This window comes from Calonectris borealis, chromosome Z (genome assembly GCF_964195595.1).
Source record: "Calonectris borealis chromosome Z, bCalBor7.hap1.2, whole genome shotgun sequence".
Taxonomy (NCBI): Eukaryota; Metazoa; Chordata; class Aves; order Procellariiformes; family Procellariidae; genus Calonectris; species Calonectris borealis.
Genome location: NC_134352.1, coordinates 76,033,122 through 76,047,891, shown reverse-complemented (window position 1 = coordinate 76,047,891; position 14,770 = coordinate 76,033,122). Strand labels below are relative to the sequence as shown.

General features: G+C 43.1%; 1 protein-coding gene across 3 annotated transcripts in view; it reads left to right on the top strand.

The window, feature by feature from the left end:
• UNC13B (unc-13 homolog B) overlaps positions 1 to 14,770 on the top strand; it is a 217,829-nt gene that overhangs the window by 122,803 nt on the left and 80,256 nt on the right. For all 3 annotated transcript variants that reach the window (XM_075138254.1, XM_075138255.1, XM_075138256.1), the window contains 4 exons: positions 6,181 to 6,227; positions 11,443 to 11,521; positions 13,251 to 13,325; positions 13,787 to 14,006. In XM_075138254.1, coding sequence (XP_074994355.1) covers positions 6,181 to 6,227; positions 11,443 to 11,521; positions 13,251 to 13,325; positions 13,787 to 14,006 — 421 coding nt within the window. The remainder of the gene's footprint in view (positions 1 to 6,180; positions 6,228 to 11,442; positions 11,522 to 13,250; positions 13,326 to 13,786; positions 14,007 to 14,770) is intronic.

Sequence of the window (14,770 nt, the reverse complement as noted above, 5' to 3'; positions counted from 1 at the left end):
CCCTGGGCAGCCTGTTCCAAGGCTTGACAACCCTTTTGGTGAAGAAATTTTTCCTAATATCCAATCTAAACCTCTGTTGGCGCAACTTGAGGCCATTTCTTCTTGTCCTGTCACTAGTTACTTGGGAGAAGAGACCAACACCCACCTCGCTACAACCTCCTTTCAGGTAGTTGTGGAGCATGATAAGGTCTCCTCTCGGCCACCTTTTCTCCAGACTAAACAACCCCAGTTCCCTCAGCCGCTCCTCATAAGACTTGTGCTCCAGGCCCTTCACCAGCTTCGTTGCCCTTCTCTGGACACGCTCCAGCACCTCCATGTCCTTCTTGTAGTGAGGGGCCCAAAACTGAACACAGGATTCGAGGTACGGCCTCACCAGTGCCGAGTATAGGGGCACGATCACCTCCCTACTCCTGCTGGCCACACTAGTTCTGATACAGGCCAGGATGCCGTTGGCCTTCTTGGCCACCTGGGCACACTGCCGGCTCATGTTCAGCCGGCTGTCAACCAGCACCCCCAGGTCCTTTTCCTCCGGGCAGCTTTCCAGCCACTCTTCCCCAAGCCTGTAGCGTTGCCTGGGGTTGTTGTGGCCGAAGTGCAGGACCCGGCACTTGGCCTTGTTGAACCTCATACAGTTGGCCTCAGCCCATTGATCCAGCCTATCCAGGTCCCTCTGCAGAGCCTTCCTACCCTCCAGCAGATCAACACTCCCACCCAGCTTGGTGTCGCCTGCAAACTGACTGAGGGAGCACTCGATCCCCTCGTCCAGATCATTGATGAAGATATTGAACAGGACCGGCCCCAGTACTGAGCCCTGGGGAACACCGCTCATGACATAAACCGATGCTGACTGGGCCTGATCACCTGGTTGTCCTGTACGTGCCGCATGATGGCACTCAAGATGAACCGCTCCATAACCTTCCCCAGCACCGAGATCAAACGGACAGGCCTGTAGTTCCCCGAATCCTTCTTCCAGCCTTTCTTGTAGATGGGTGTCACATTTGCTAACCTCCAGTCAACTTGGGACCTCCCCAGTTAGCCAGGACTGCTGGTCAATGGTGGAAAGTGGCTTGGTGAGCACTTGCACCAGCTCCCTCAGTACTCTCGGGTGGATCCCATCTGGCCCCGTAGACTTGTGTGTGTCTAAGTGGTGTAGCAGGTCGCTAACCATTTCCCCTTGGATTATGGGGGCTTCATTCTGCTCCTGTCCCTGTCTTCCAGCTCAGGGGGCTGGGTACCCAGAGAACAACTGGTCTTACTATAAAAGACTGAGGCAAAAATAGACATTAAGTACCTCATCCTTTTCCTCAGCCTTTGTCACTATGTTTCCCCCCACATCCAATAAAGGATGGAGATTCTCCTTAGCCCTCCTTTGTTGGTAATGTATTTATAGAAACATTTTTTATCGTCTTTTACAGCAGTAGCCAGATTAAGGTCTAGTTGGGCTTTGGCCCTTCTAATTTTCTCCCTGCATAACCTCATAACATCCTTGTAGTCCTCCTGAGTTGCCTGCCCCTTCTTCCAAAGGTCATAAACTCTCTTTTTTTTCCTGAGTTCCAGCCAAAGCTCTCTATTCAGCCAGTCCAGTTGTCTTCTCTGCCTGCTTATCCTTTGGCACATGGGGACAGCCTGCTCTTGCGCCTTTAAGATTTCTTTCTTGAAGCCTTCCTGGACTCCTTTGCCCTTCACGACTGCCTCCCAAGGGACTCTGTCAACCCGTGTCCTAAACGGGCATTACTGCCTGTTATATATTGCATTACTAGGGGTGACAAGCACTTCCCCGGCCAAAGGTATTTGTTGGACAGTAGGTGTAAAACTGTCATCAGCATCAGAAATAAAAAAAATTCAGTAGAGATGTGATGGGCTGTTTTGTTTACATGTTTGCTTCTCCATCTTTTCAATGCTGCTTTATGTGCTTACTGGAGATTTAAAAAAAAAAAAAAAATCCAGATTCAGACTGGTCTGGCTGCTTTCAAGGAGAGGTCAAGTGACAGAGCTGTGCAGAGAAGTGAAGCATAAGCCAGCAAAAGACTTTCTGTGACGTCTTGTGCATGTCTAGATGTTAAATGTATCTACTTTCCCTTTGCCCTCTCATTTGTATCAGGAAGGACAGTGCTAAAAACTCTCACAGTTGTTTCAGTGTTCTTCTCATCCTCATCTGCCCATCATTTCTTCTGCTTGCCCAGGCTCTAAGCAAGCCAGTTGTCATGGGCTGAACTTGAGCAGATTCATGGCTGGTGACAAAACCCAGAGCAGCTACTGGAGCCCTCCTGTGTCTTGGTGCAAGTGCTGCCTTCAGAAGCTGGGAAACTCCCCAGCTGCAGCAAATCCATCTAAACAGCATTGCCATTTCCCTTCTTTAAATGAAGAGGAGTATATGAGTGTTCCCACCCACAACAGTGGTGTAAACTGTGGATTGCTTTGTTTAACTGGCATGCCAGAGGTGTCTGGACCCTGTTAACCCTCGTGCCAACACTTACAGGTAATGCGGCCTCTGGTTCTTCAACTGCATATGTCAGTGCAGCAAGGGACCGCAGAGGACTTCTTGGTGACTGCCAGCCCTCTGTCGCTGTGTGATATTGTGCCATTACCTGGTATATAAACTGCCCAATTTCCTTCTTTAAAACTGGTTAGGTTTGGTGTCTGCTTCTCCTTTTGAAAGGCTACTACAGAACTGTCATGGTTAGACACCTTCTAATTTTCATCCTCCATTTATATTTAGCTGCAGTTCTTCTTCTGTGCAGTATGTTCTCCTGTCTATTGAATAAGCACAGAAAAAGGTTCTTTTTCGCTAGAGTAAGCAAGCTGTCCTGTTCTCCTCCTGTAGTATTGTGTTTACATCCTCATGCTGCTTTTGCCATTTTCGTGTGTGAATTCTATTTACTTCCATATAGCATAAAAAGATTGTATATACCTTTCTGAAGGAGTCTTGCCAGCACAGTACAGTGATATTTATGCTTTTATTTCTGGAGACATTTCACTGGACATACTCTAGGGAGGATGTTCTCTCCTTACATGGCTGTGTGATAGTGCCTCATGGCCAGTCTGATGACTAGAACTCAAGTCCGTTGTCATGTGCTTTTCTCCACCGAGGAGTGCCATGTATGCAGTCAAATTTACAGCAGGCTTTAGGGCTCTGACCTTGCCATTTGTGCCATGTTTAATCCTCCTGCAATCTTCACTGCCATCCACTTCTCTCCATTGGGCATCTGAGTTCTGTATCAGTAATTCTCCTGTGTTTGTCATCGACAGATTTTATCAGCAGATCCTACTTACTCCCACTAGCTTCCTTATTGCGTTGTCCATGGCTGGCTCAGCGACAGTTTCTTGTTTATCCACCTTAAAGCTCCCTACTCGTTCTCAGCTTATCCGGCCTTATTAACGTCACATGGCATTGCATCAAAAGTTTTTTGTTGAAATAAAAATTCAGTTGATAATTCTTTTTACAGTCTAAAGAAAAATGGTTGCTTTGACAAACAAAAAAAAATGTTTTCAAAACTGGTGTGTCCTGTATTATATTTTTTTCCTGTTTTCCGGTTGCCTCCATGTTAATTCTTTCCTTCATGTTTGCTCTGAAGCCTTTCAAGCTGATGAAGCCAATAATGAGCCTGTGCTAGTCTAGATCGCATTTCCCTCTTTCCCCCCCACACCTTAACTGTGGGTACTGCATTGGCTCTTCTACAGTCTAAAGGCATCAGCCCTTGTTTGATGGATGTCAGGTGCTGGTTCTCTCGGCACTTTCTTAGGGAGAATGCTGCCTGGAGCAAATTACCTCTTTACTTTGCTTTCAGCAGGTGATAACTCCTGTTTCCACACAGCTATCAGCTGCCTTGCCCCTGCATTAGTGTTGTCACTTACTGAAAGCTCTTTCTTTTGTTTTGTGCTGTTGTACCAAGATGATTTTTAATCTCGACCCTAGAGAAGCTGTTTCTCTTCTCTTGTTTTCTTTTTATTTGTATGTCTAAAAGGCTTGTCAAAAGTAATTAAAATAAATGAGCAGAAGTACAGTTTATCTGGACTCTTGGCAATTTTGACTTGGCATGTCTCAAAATCTGTGAGATGATGGAGGTTTGTTTCCTGATCACGCTTTCAGCCCTTCCCTGCATCCACACTCCTGGCTGTTCTCTGTTGACTTGAGGTTGCCTGTAGGAAATGGTTATTGCTCAGTTAGATAACAGCTTTCCCTAGATATTTTTCCCCCTGAACAGAGTTCTTGATGCTCTTGTGGTCTCCAGGCTGCAGTATTGCCCATGCTATTTGTGGTCTGTTAATGTCTCAAATATTGGTCACTTATATTTAGAGTTTCTCAGATAAACTGATTGAAAACCCTCTTACACTATTTCCTTTTGCCAGTAAACGTTGCCACGTTTGTGTTTGTCATTCTCTGTCATTCAGTACAGCTGAACCGACCGGTATCAAGCTCGGTCCAGTATAAGACGTTGTTCCATTTTAGGATTGCTTTCTAGCCACAGCTCTTCCAAGTGTTCAAAGGCAAAGGCAGGGATGTCCTGCCTTGTGTGCTCTGAAGGATCTGGTTGCGTTTGCTTCATGAAATTTTCTCTCCTGACCAGCAGTTGATTCAAATCCCTCCGGAGGAAATGCCGAGGGTTTCAGGCTTAGGGGTTCTGGAAGCCCAACTTGAAGAGGAGATGAGAGCACGATCCTTCCTGGAGGAGCCTGGAGCCTGGTGTGCTGCTCCGGCTGTGGGGGAAATGTGCGCCTGTGCTGGACCGTAGGTCTGAGCTTTTGCCTGTTCTGCAGGCCTGTGTGATCACACAGAAAAACTGGAGTGCCCATTCAATTATGGATAAGTCATGTTCTTCATGTCTGTTTAAAAAAAAAAATAAAAAAAATTACATACTCTTCAGATCTGCCTAGCCCTGGAGTTGTAGGAATAACCAATAAAAAGTTTGGACTTTGCTGCTTTACAAGTTAAGACCTCAAATAGAAATCTGTTTTCCTTGGTTATTTCTGATATTCTTGGGAGACCTTGTCTGTCACCTGTGAACAACCTGATGTTGCCCAGCTTACCCAAAGCACAGGACAAAAAAAAAAAAGAATCTTTCTTTTGGGGCTGTGTTCTTTTATCTTGCATAAAACTGGAGCTTATTTACTGATAGATAGTCCTTTACTTTGTGATGATTCTCAGGTTGCAAGTCCCATGGCTAGAAATACTTGGTTTTCCACTGTGTGCAAGTTACAGCCTCTTTGTACTCTTGGCAGACGTGATTATCTGAGGTTGGAGTGTTAGCTGTTAGCAGTGTGTCTTGCTTGCTCCTGTTTGAAACGGGCTCTCCTTTCAAGGAGTGCAGGAGAATGTATGAACTGTAAACTGGAACAAAGAGGTTTCAGGTTATAGGTAAACCATTTTCTCCTTATCTTAAAAACTTTCCTGTTTCCGCCAGGTACATTGCAAGTGTTTAAACACTCCTCAGCTCTAATCAGTCCACTGACGATTTTCAAAGAAACACAACGTCGCTCTATAAATACACTCCTAATACAAACATAAGAACATGGTTTTAATTCACGAATGTGAATCCTCATATTGCAGTCAGTGGTGTTTTCCATCCTACCGTGAGATCCTAGTTCATGTGCAATCGTCTTACAAGTGATGGCCCTGATTTGACACATGTTGGAAATTAAATACTTGCATATGAATGGGTGGAGCTACAATGGGACCTCCCTACTTAGGGGGCTAAAGAGTCTTTGCATTTGAGCATGAACAAAGCTCACAAGTGTTTGTACAATGTTTCATGTTGATCACTCATTTGTGCATTTCATACAGGTGCTTTTAATTTCTAGCATCCTCATTATGACAATGTTCATGTAAGTGGTGACCTGTAATAACAGGAGCTCTTCAATAACTCACGCTTTTGTTGGGTTAGAAAGGAAAAAAAAAAAAACCAACTGTTGGTCTTCGAGACTGCCTTTTGAAAGAGGAGGTGCACTGAACAGGCTCTTCTGGTCCTGGCTCTAGGTGCTCAGTGAAATTGCATAGCCTGTCTGTGTCTGTATGATTCATCCTGACATGTTGGTCATTGGAGGTGCTTGAATAAGTTTCTGTATGCATTTGCCTGCATGCAGTGTGGTCTGTTATCCTTTCCTTGGAATATGATCTGAATACTGTTTTTGGTGGTTTTGGAAACTAATTTCATATTGTTCTTTTCCCTTCCCCCATTTAAGGGTCAAGATGAGGCTGATCCATCAAAACCACTCTGGCTCAAAGGAGGGTAAGTGGTATTTTGAGACCTTGTTTCCCTGTGTTTATAGTTACAGTGTACTTTGAGGTCTGCAGTTCAACCTGAGTAAAAGCAGCACTTCTGATGGTTTTTAATGACTGTTGTCAGGAATAATCAAGTAGCCACACCTCACTTAGGGCCAGGCGGCTGCTATATTTCAGAGTCTCTTCTTAAACAGCTGGAGGTGGGCTGTGCAGCTCTTCAGGAGATCTTTGGTTAAGAACAAGTTTATAGTTGTAATGTATAATCTGTAACGTAATGGCGGCAAGTGCTTATGGCAGCAGTATTAAATAATCCCTACTGAGCACCACAGAGTAGTCTGGATGAAATCCTTTTTCCTGAATCAGTCACTGATGGCACCAGGGAAGGGAAAGAGTAGCTCAGAAAGATTGCTGTGTCTTTTGCTCTTAGAAGAAAAAAGTAGCTTTGGGGAAGTCTTCTGTCTTTGCAGTGGTTTCTGTGGTCATTGTAGTAGTCAAAACTGCAGTAACTCTGGAAATCATTGCAGTTTGTCATTTTTAAAGCAGTGATCATCATACCTCTTTTGCACAGGTGAGAGTGAGAGGCCGTGCGTTCTCTCTCCAACACGCTGCTCACAGCAAATGAAGCAGACAAATTCTGATTGTGTGTAATTTCAGCATGACACTCTGCATAATAGGTGCCAGCATGGTAGCTTCCCTAGAATCCTCTCTGGAAAAAAAAAAGACAATGACACATTTTCCAAGCTGCTAGGTTATGTGCCTTGTACGCAATTAGGGTGATACGGTTTGGTGGTGGTGCGCTCATTAGGAGCTGACATAGCAGGAGATTTGCCCTGGAATCTCAGCAGGAGGTTGGCTTGCTACATGCATAAGTTAATTTTCATACTACTGAAGGAAGCTTCCCTAATAAAACGCAAAGTTAAATTGAAGACTTCATTATACGGCTTTGTGCTTTTGGAATCATTGTTCTGTGATGTTGGTATTCCCGCAAAGCGTCCTCCACACCTGCAGGTGCCTGGAGCAGCCTAGCAACCCCACGCTTTCCTAAGGAGCCCAAGACTTCGGTGAGCAGGCTGTTGGAGAACTGGCAATGAGCAGGAGCAGAAGGCAGTGATTTATTCTAACTACAAACAGCACCTTCTCCTGCTTTAACAAGGAGACAGTGTACTGAATTTATTATTTATTACACAAAATTATATCCCAGCCTGAAAGGTGAATACACCTACAGTCCTGAAATACTTAAAAATGTGTTTTGTCAATTCAAGGCAATGTTTGCTCTAATCTGTAATTTTTCCCCTTTTTATGCAACATATAACAATACAGTCTGGCTAATGTAGTTTTGTCAAAAGTTTGGCTTATTCACTGTATCCCCACATGTAAGGGATTTCCAGAAATGGTGGTTGTGGGTGGTAAACCTTTAATTTCACTGTTAGCCATGTTGTGGCTTATTAGCCACAAAGTATATAAAGCACTTATTTTTGGAGTTCTTCTTTCATATGAAGATTAGAGTGGTGGTGTCATTTGAAGGAAGTAATCATCTTCTGTCATTGCAAACCATCTTTGCTTGCTTAAATTTTCAAGATTTAATGGAAGCATCTGTGTGTTAAAACTTGTATTAAAAGATGAATACATGCTTCAAGCTATTTGCACTTGTAGCATAATGTAACAGTAGCTCCCTGACTGTAATCACTGGCTTTGGACAGATAGCGTCAAAAAAAAGTACAGTTGGTATTATGGATCAGTCTCTGGGTGTAATATCTCATATCTATATATTTTATTTATTAGTGCAAATAATCATCTTCTCATACAGAAATGCTATTCACTTCTCAATACAGCACTCCATAATAATGCTATAAATATTACATGCATTGCAGAGGAGAGTTACTGTATTACATATGAGGCTGCAGTGTGCATATTTACAGCACTGTCAGTACTTCTGTCTGTGCAAACACTGTAATTTTGTTAAGTGAAGTAGAGGTGGTGCTTGAATAAAGAGACTGAGGTAGCTGAAAGCACAACAAGCTGAATAATTTTGAAAATTAAGAATTGTTGCTGAAAATTCCTTTTTTTTTAATATTAATAGGCTAAAAGCAGGTCATCTGAGTGTATAACCATCTAGGTACTAGGATACTTCTCTTCAGTGGCAAATACAAGCACCTTTCAAATAGTCTTGTTCTCTGTCAGTCTGGCTTACAACTGGTTCTATCATAAACCTCAGTCTATCATAAATATTTTGCAACAAACCAGGTTGTAACTAGACATGTTTCTCAAGCACAATAACTTGTTTAGGTTCATCTTGAATTTATAAAACATGTAATTTTAATGTTTTTCTTTCATGGGAAATGTCAGAGTATCACAGTTCCCTTTCAACTGAATTAGGAAAAAAAATTATTGGAAATCATGTAGAAAGGAAGTGTAAATTCCCAGCTGTGTCATTGATTTTTAGCAGGAGCATTGACTCTGTATTTTTACTTGTGACCATTTTGCATCGTCTCAGCTTACAGACTCTCCCTTTCTATTTTGCATGTGCTTTCATAATTCAAGTGATTTGACACAAATCTTTGACCCAAAACTTACCAATAAGCTGTATTGTGATTTAAATAATGCTGGAATTCTTGGTATCATCTGGGTAGTCTTCTATGACACCTATTTTACCCCAAAACTGTATCGCTAGTATTGGAACGGGTTTGTAACATTAGGGTGAAATTCCATGTTTGATCCCAGCAAGACTGTTCTTAGTTCTGACAGTGTAAACACTTTATGCAGATATTTCTTATTTCTTGGTGTGGGTCAGATTTTTGCGTAATAAGCCAGAAGGGATTATTGCAGTGTAATTTAGGGAAGATGTTTTTCTGGAATGCTCTGTTGGAAATGAGGGTAGCCTCTAGTAAAAACACCATGTAGCCTCGCTGTAAGGATTTCCAGCGTTGGAAGACTGTTCTTATTCTTGGCCAAAGATTCCAATAGTTTTAATTAAATGCTGTAAATCTCCACCTTTCTCATGTCCGAGTTTGTCTTCCGTTCCCAGCTGTGAGGTCTGGCTGTCGCAGCTGACTGTGGGTGGTTTGTGTTCATCGTGCAGGAGCAGGGAGAGCCGTGCACCGTGCTGCGGTGCAAATGTGACTCATGCTGCCTGCAGAGCCGACGCGTTCGCGCAGTTACACGTGACTGCTCACCTTCCCACCGGGCTTGTTCAGCCAGCAGCAGCTGTCAACTCAGCCGTGGCTCGGACATGCCACCCTCCTACGCCCCGTCAAAAAAGTCATTGTTACCATTGCAGCAGTATGGCATGCTTCTGTATATAATAGGCTGTTTCCCTCTTTGACACAGCTTTGTGCTAGGTTGTCCTGTGCCATCCTTGTCCGTCCTAGAGCATGGGCTGCTATAACGTAGGTTTGATCATTGTTTGTGGTTTCCTGGGGGTGTTTTTTTGACTTTTGGCTGTACTGAAAGGGAATTTGAGTAGGTCCTGCTTGCCGAGGAGTGCAGGTTGCCTCTTGTCACTTACCAGCCTCACAATTTTCATGGCATGTGCAAATATGTAGTGGCAATTCCGTTTCCTAGATTGTTTTAAAGGGTAGCTCCATGTGTGTCTTCTGTTGCAGTAAGAACAGTTTGACCCGTACTCCTCTTTCCTGTAGCTGTGGTGTCCTAAAGCATTTCAGCTGGGTGTGGTGTATCAAATCAGCAAAATACACAGGTTAAAAGTGCCAGCCAGTTTATCAGCAACTGCAAAAAGGTATAAGCCAGCATGGTATGGGGTGAAAACAAATAGCTAAGGATAGAGAGGCAGAAAATTTCACTGCAGTCTTTGTAGCCAAGAAAAAGGCCTTGGGAACCATATTCTTAGTGTTAGCAAGGCATGAGAGCTACGTGGAGATGGGGAAGTTGAGTGAGACAGCGAGAGGGGCTGTGGGTTTTGGCTGGCGGCTGGGTGTTCATTGCAGGGAGGGAGTCACATCGCAGGTCTTTTTTTCAGTTTGGGGCGGATGCGATAGGCGCAGCAGCAGAGAAACGTGTGCTCAGTTTCCAACCTTAGCAAAAAGCGTTCTCCTAAGGCCTTACAGATGAATGCAGTTGATTTACTGGGGGCCTTTAAGCTGAATTAACAGACCTTCTTCAAGCACAGGCTTACATTCGTGTGGCATTACCAGTGAACAGCAGGATCTAGATACAATTACCCAGGCTGGTCTCATTGGAAAGGAAGCAAGTTACAGTGTTTTATTTTGGCAGGCTCCAAACGTTGCTGGGGTAGTGGCCCTTTTGCTCCATCACCACTTCCACCAGCTGAGCACCACAAATGGTCCCTTTTATAGAAATAAAAATAATCTCTGTTCTCCTCAGATGTGAGGTTTTTCCTAATAATTATACGGCTTTCAAGCGCCAGGTTTAAGTATGTTCTAGTCTAGAATCAGATGATGGGTAGCAGTGTCCTGCCCTTGGGCTGATCCACTTTGACGTGCTCTCTCCCAACCACCGACACCGGGCAGGAACGTCTGGATTGTTGCATGTGAAGAAGATAAACGCTTAATCATTTTTAGCATTAACTTTACACTTTCTTAAGTATAATCTTCTGGCTGATTTTGCTTCCTGCAGTAAAGCATCCCCTTCCTCACACCTCCCCGTCCCCAACCCTAATTATTTAAATGGAATTTAATTAATTAAATGAATTAAATGGAAAGAAAGGGGATGGAGAAAAACAAGGGACAGGATGTTTTCAAGTTTCCAAAGTCTTTCCTGCCATGATGCTCAATGGAATAGTAAACTATAAACTGAGCTCTCCCTAAGGAACAAAAGGTACCTCTGAAAGCAGAGGCATGTGGCTCAGTTAGTGCAGACTAAGCTGCGTGTGAATTACTGGGACAGAACTCTAGTTCTGCCTTTGGGTACGTATTTTTGCCAAATCTGTGCCCCACAGAAATGGTGGGAATAAGGCTGCCTTCACCCACCGTGCTGGCAGCAGTGGCTCTGAAGCACTGGGTGCTCTGCAAGCTAGCTCAGACCTCAGAACTGAGAATGGGAAAATGACCTTTTTTCAGTGTGTTAACAACTTTGGTTTATTATTAAGTTGCATTTGCAGTGAACTGATTCTTCCCGTTCTCACTGACTACGATATTAGCAAGGAGACTGATGTTTTAAGGAAGTTTTTTGGTCATCTCTTTACTATGTCTCACTGCTGGTGAGATTTTTAATCTCTTTTTTTTTTTTCTCTCCTGAATTTCCAGGCCTGCAGGTGGTCTCTATGGCATTGATAGCATGCCCGATCTACGCAAAAAAAAGCCAATTCCACTTGTCAGTGATCTGGTAAGAGATTTTTCTTCTGCCACACAGCCATTAGTGCAAGTGGCATTACTTTTTGCATACAGTAACATTCATTGTCACTTCAAGAAGTTGAACGTTTCCTGTTTAGTTAAATTAATTCTTACAGTAAGGGGTTAGGAGTTGTGCTTGGAAAAATCTCAGTGAGAATGAGCTGTGGTTTCGTAGGCAGTTTCATTATTTGGCAGAATTAAGATACTTTTCATCTTCTTTTTCCTTTTTATTCTACACAGAATATTTGATTATTTTTAGGCATGCATTATTTTTAAATGTTTTCCTAAAAATCACATATTTTGGGGAAAGTTATAATGTCCATATGAAGTTTGGCAACCTACCAGAAAGTTGAAATTTCAGAGGATAGATAAACGAGCATATGTGCTTAGATTTTTAAAGTAATTTGCGGTATTGCCAGTAGGCTTCTGCACTGAGGAAGCATAAGAACCAAGCAAGTAATGAGGACAAGTTTCATATGCTTGTGTGATATGGTGAAATAAGGCTTCTGCGGGACAAACGGTTTTCTGTTGGCTGTGTTCAGTACATGTAGCAATTTCATACTTGGGAGAAATGCTGTAACAGCTGAAAGACCAAAGTTTCCATATCCTGTAATTCCTGTGAAAAAATGCATGCAATTCTCTCTGCCAGCTTATGCATGGGAAGCTTAACATGTGTCTTACTAACTGCTTGTATCTTAAATCTGCGCAATAATGTCATTAACTTGTGTTACTTCCCTCGTACGCTTTCATTCTCTCTCTACACAGGCCATGGTAAGTGGAGCTAAAGACTGTCCACCAAGTCTTCACCAGAAACAAAAATTATTTTGTCTTATTTTCCCTCCACTTTTTTGCTTTTTGTTTTGAACCTGCAATACTGCAGTGCATGCGTATCCAGTACTCTGTCCTGCTCCATCACTGATGGAATGAACTGTTTCAGTCTGTCTTCAAACAGGATAAATCAGAGCATAAATGGAGGTTTCTAATAGAGTTTGATGATTTCAAAGCATATGTTGCTAGCTTTAATTTCCATCTCTGCCTTCATCTAACTGGAGTGGCTTGCTGAAGAAATCCTTTGTATGCCAATGTGAGGGACTGCAAAGGCACTGCCCTGTGCTGTCCAAGGCTGCAGAACTCAGTGTTGCATGATGCGAAGAAGGCAGTTTTGAGGGGAAAACGCTGTTCATTGTATTCAGTGATGGCCAATGAATGTGACACACCAGCACATTCAAACCTGTGCTCGCAACCCAGTCTGTTCTTTTTTTAACCTGTTTATTTGTAACCCTTTCACTTGCGCGTTTTGGGGGGTGTTGTGTATGTTGTAAAACTGATGAAATAATCTCCTTTTGGCTATGAATAAAGTTAGATGTAGAAGATTGAGTCCCACGTAGTGACCTTAGGCAATAGCAGAATTACCATTGCTACCAGAACGTAGAAGTGGAGATGTAAACCCAGGTTTCATTGACAGTCCTTACAAAAGAAACAAATAAAAATTTACCAGAGTGAGACTGGCTGCGGGCAAATGGAAACAAGTTGGAGACCTTTCAGGGTACGCATTTGACTCTTCTGAGATGTGAGCTATCATTTAAGAAACCAACTTGAATGTAATAGAATGCTGGTTTGGTGTCTGGGATGACAGAGTCCCCTTGGTCACATCTCTGGGCATGTAGTGCCAGTGCATTTCTGAATATTGATGGTGAATAAAAAACTTTCTTTCTTCTTAGTCACTGGTTCAGTCCCGGAAAGCCGGAATTACCTCAGCAATGGCCACTAGAACATCTCTCAAAGATGAAGAGCTGGTAAGTGGGAGGGTTGCTTGGCTCCTGTTAACTTTTAGTAAGCAAATTAAGGGAATTTGGCTCTCTGGGATGCAGAGCCAGCTTCACAGATGTCTAAAAATATAGATGCAAAGCTTCTTGTATCATTTGTTTAAAGAAACCAAACATGTAAAAAATAACATTTAATGTGTCAATATGGTTCTGAAAAATGTAATCTTGCCATTTCCTTCTGTGCTATCTACCATGGGGGACAGTGTGTGAAACTTGCTTTATGCAAGATATCCCTCATCCACAAACCTTTTCTTCCATCTCCTCCACTTTTTTAAATGCTTGGAGAAACATCCTCTGCTGCTGCTTGTAAAAGTTTGATAAATTTGGCCACCTCAAATGTGTAGATTTATTGCACTGCTCATGTGTTAACCAGCAAAAATAGGTTCAGTTACCTTCCTGGATGTTGGTTTATGTGTGCTTTTGCCTTTCAGAAATCTCATGTCTATAAGAAGACCTTGCAAGCCTTAATTTACCCCATCTCTTGTACAACCCCGCACAACTTTGAAGTGTGGACAGCCACAACTCCGACCTACTGCTACGAATGTGAGGGGCTGCTGTGGGGTATTGCACGGCAGGGAATGCGCTGCGGTGAATGTGGAGTCAAGTGCCATGAGAAGTGCCAAGACTTGCTCAATGCTGACTGCTTACAGAGTGAGTAGTGGCCAGTGGAGTGCGGCTGTTCCAAGAGTGCTACTAGAGCTTTCCTAAACGTATAGGTGATACCTCAGTGGTCAGTGAAGCTGCATTTATTAAAATGACTGACTATTTTCTGAAAAGGTGTCATTGAGCTAAACCTACCCCCATCGCCCTGTGGACACAGACGGCTCCACTGACGCAGAAGAACTTCTTTGCAACATTGTGCTTGATGTGCTTTAAAAGAAGGTTTAATTCTTGACTCTCACGTCTATTTGGTTCTAAGCCATGTAATGTTTAATCTCTCTCAGTGTCAGCTCAGGCAGTGTATTTGCTAACATAGCCTGCATGGAAGAGAGGCAGTGGGCTGGGTGAATAGGGTGGTAGGCTGGATATTCTGACTTTTGTTCTGTCCCTCCTGCCCTTATATCCCAGTCAGGTTGCTTGTTTTAACCATCAGTTTTAAGCTCTTCAGAGCAGCACTGGGTTCCTGCTTAGGGGTTAGAGTTCATGGACTTAGCTCGGATTCTCTGTACCAAGTGCAGATTGGCAAGGCATTTTGTCTTTTTTAACAGTAGGGTCTCATGGCTGAATTGCTTTAGAGACCTGGGCCTGAGCCAGCACAGATGATGAGTCAGATAGGAAGGTGTTGTTTGACTGTATGGGCAGTATTTCATCTTCCTACTACCATTTCTGTTTATTTTGTTGGTTTTTTTTCTGCAGTGTTCAAAACCTAAGCCCTCTCTTCAAAGAAGAACTCTTCAAAGAGCTGTGACTTTGCA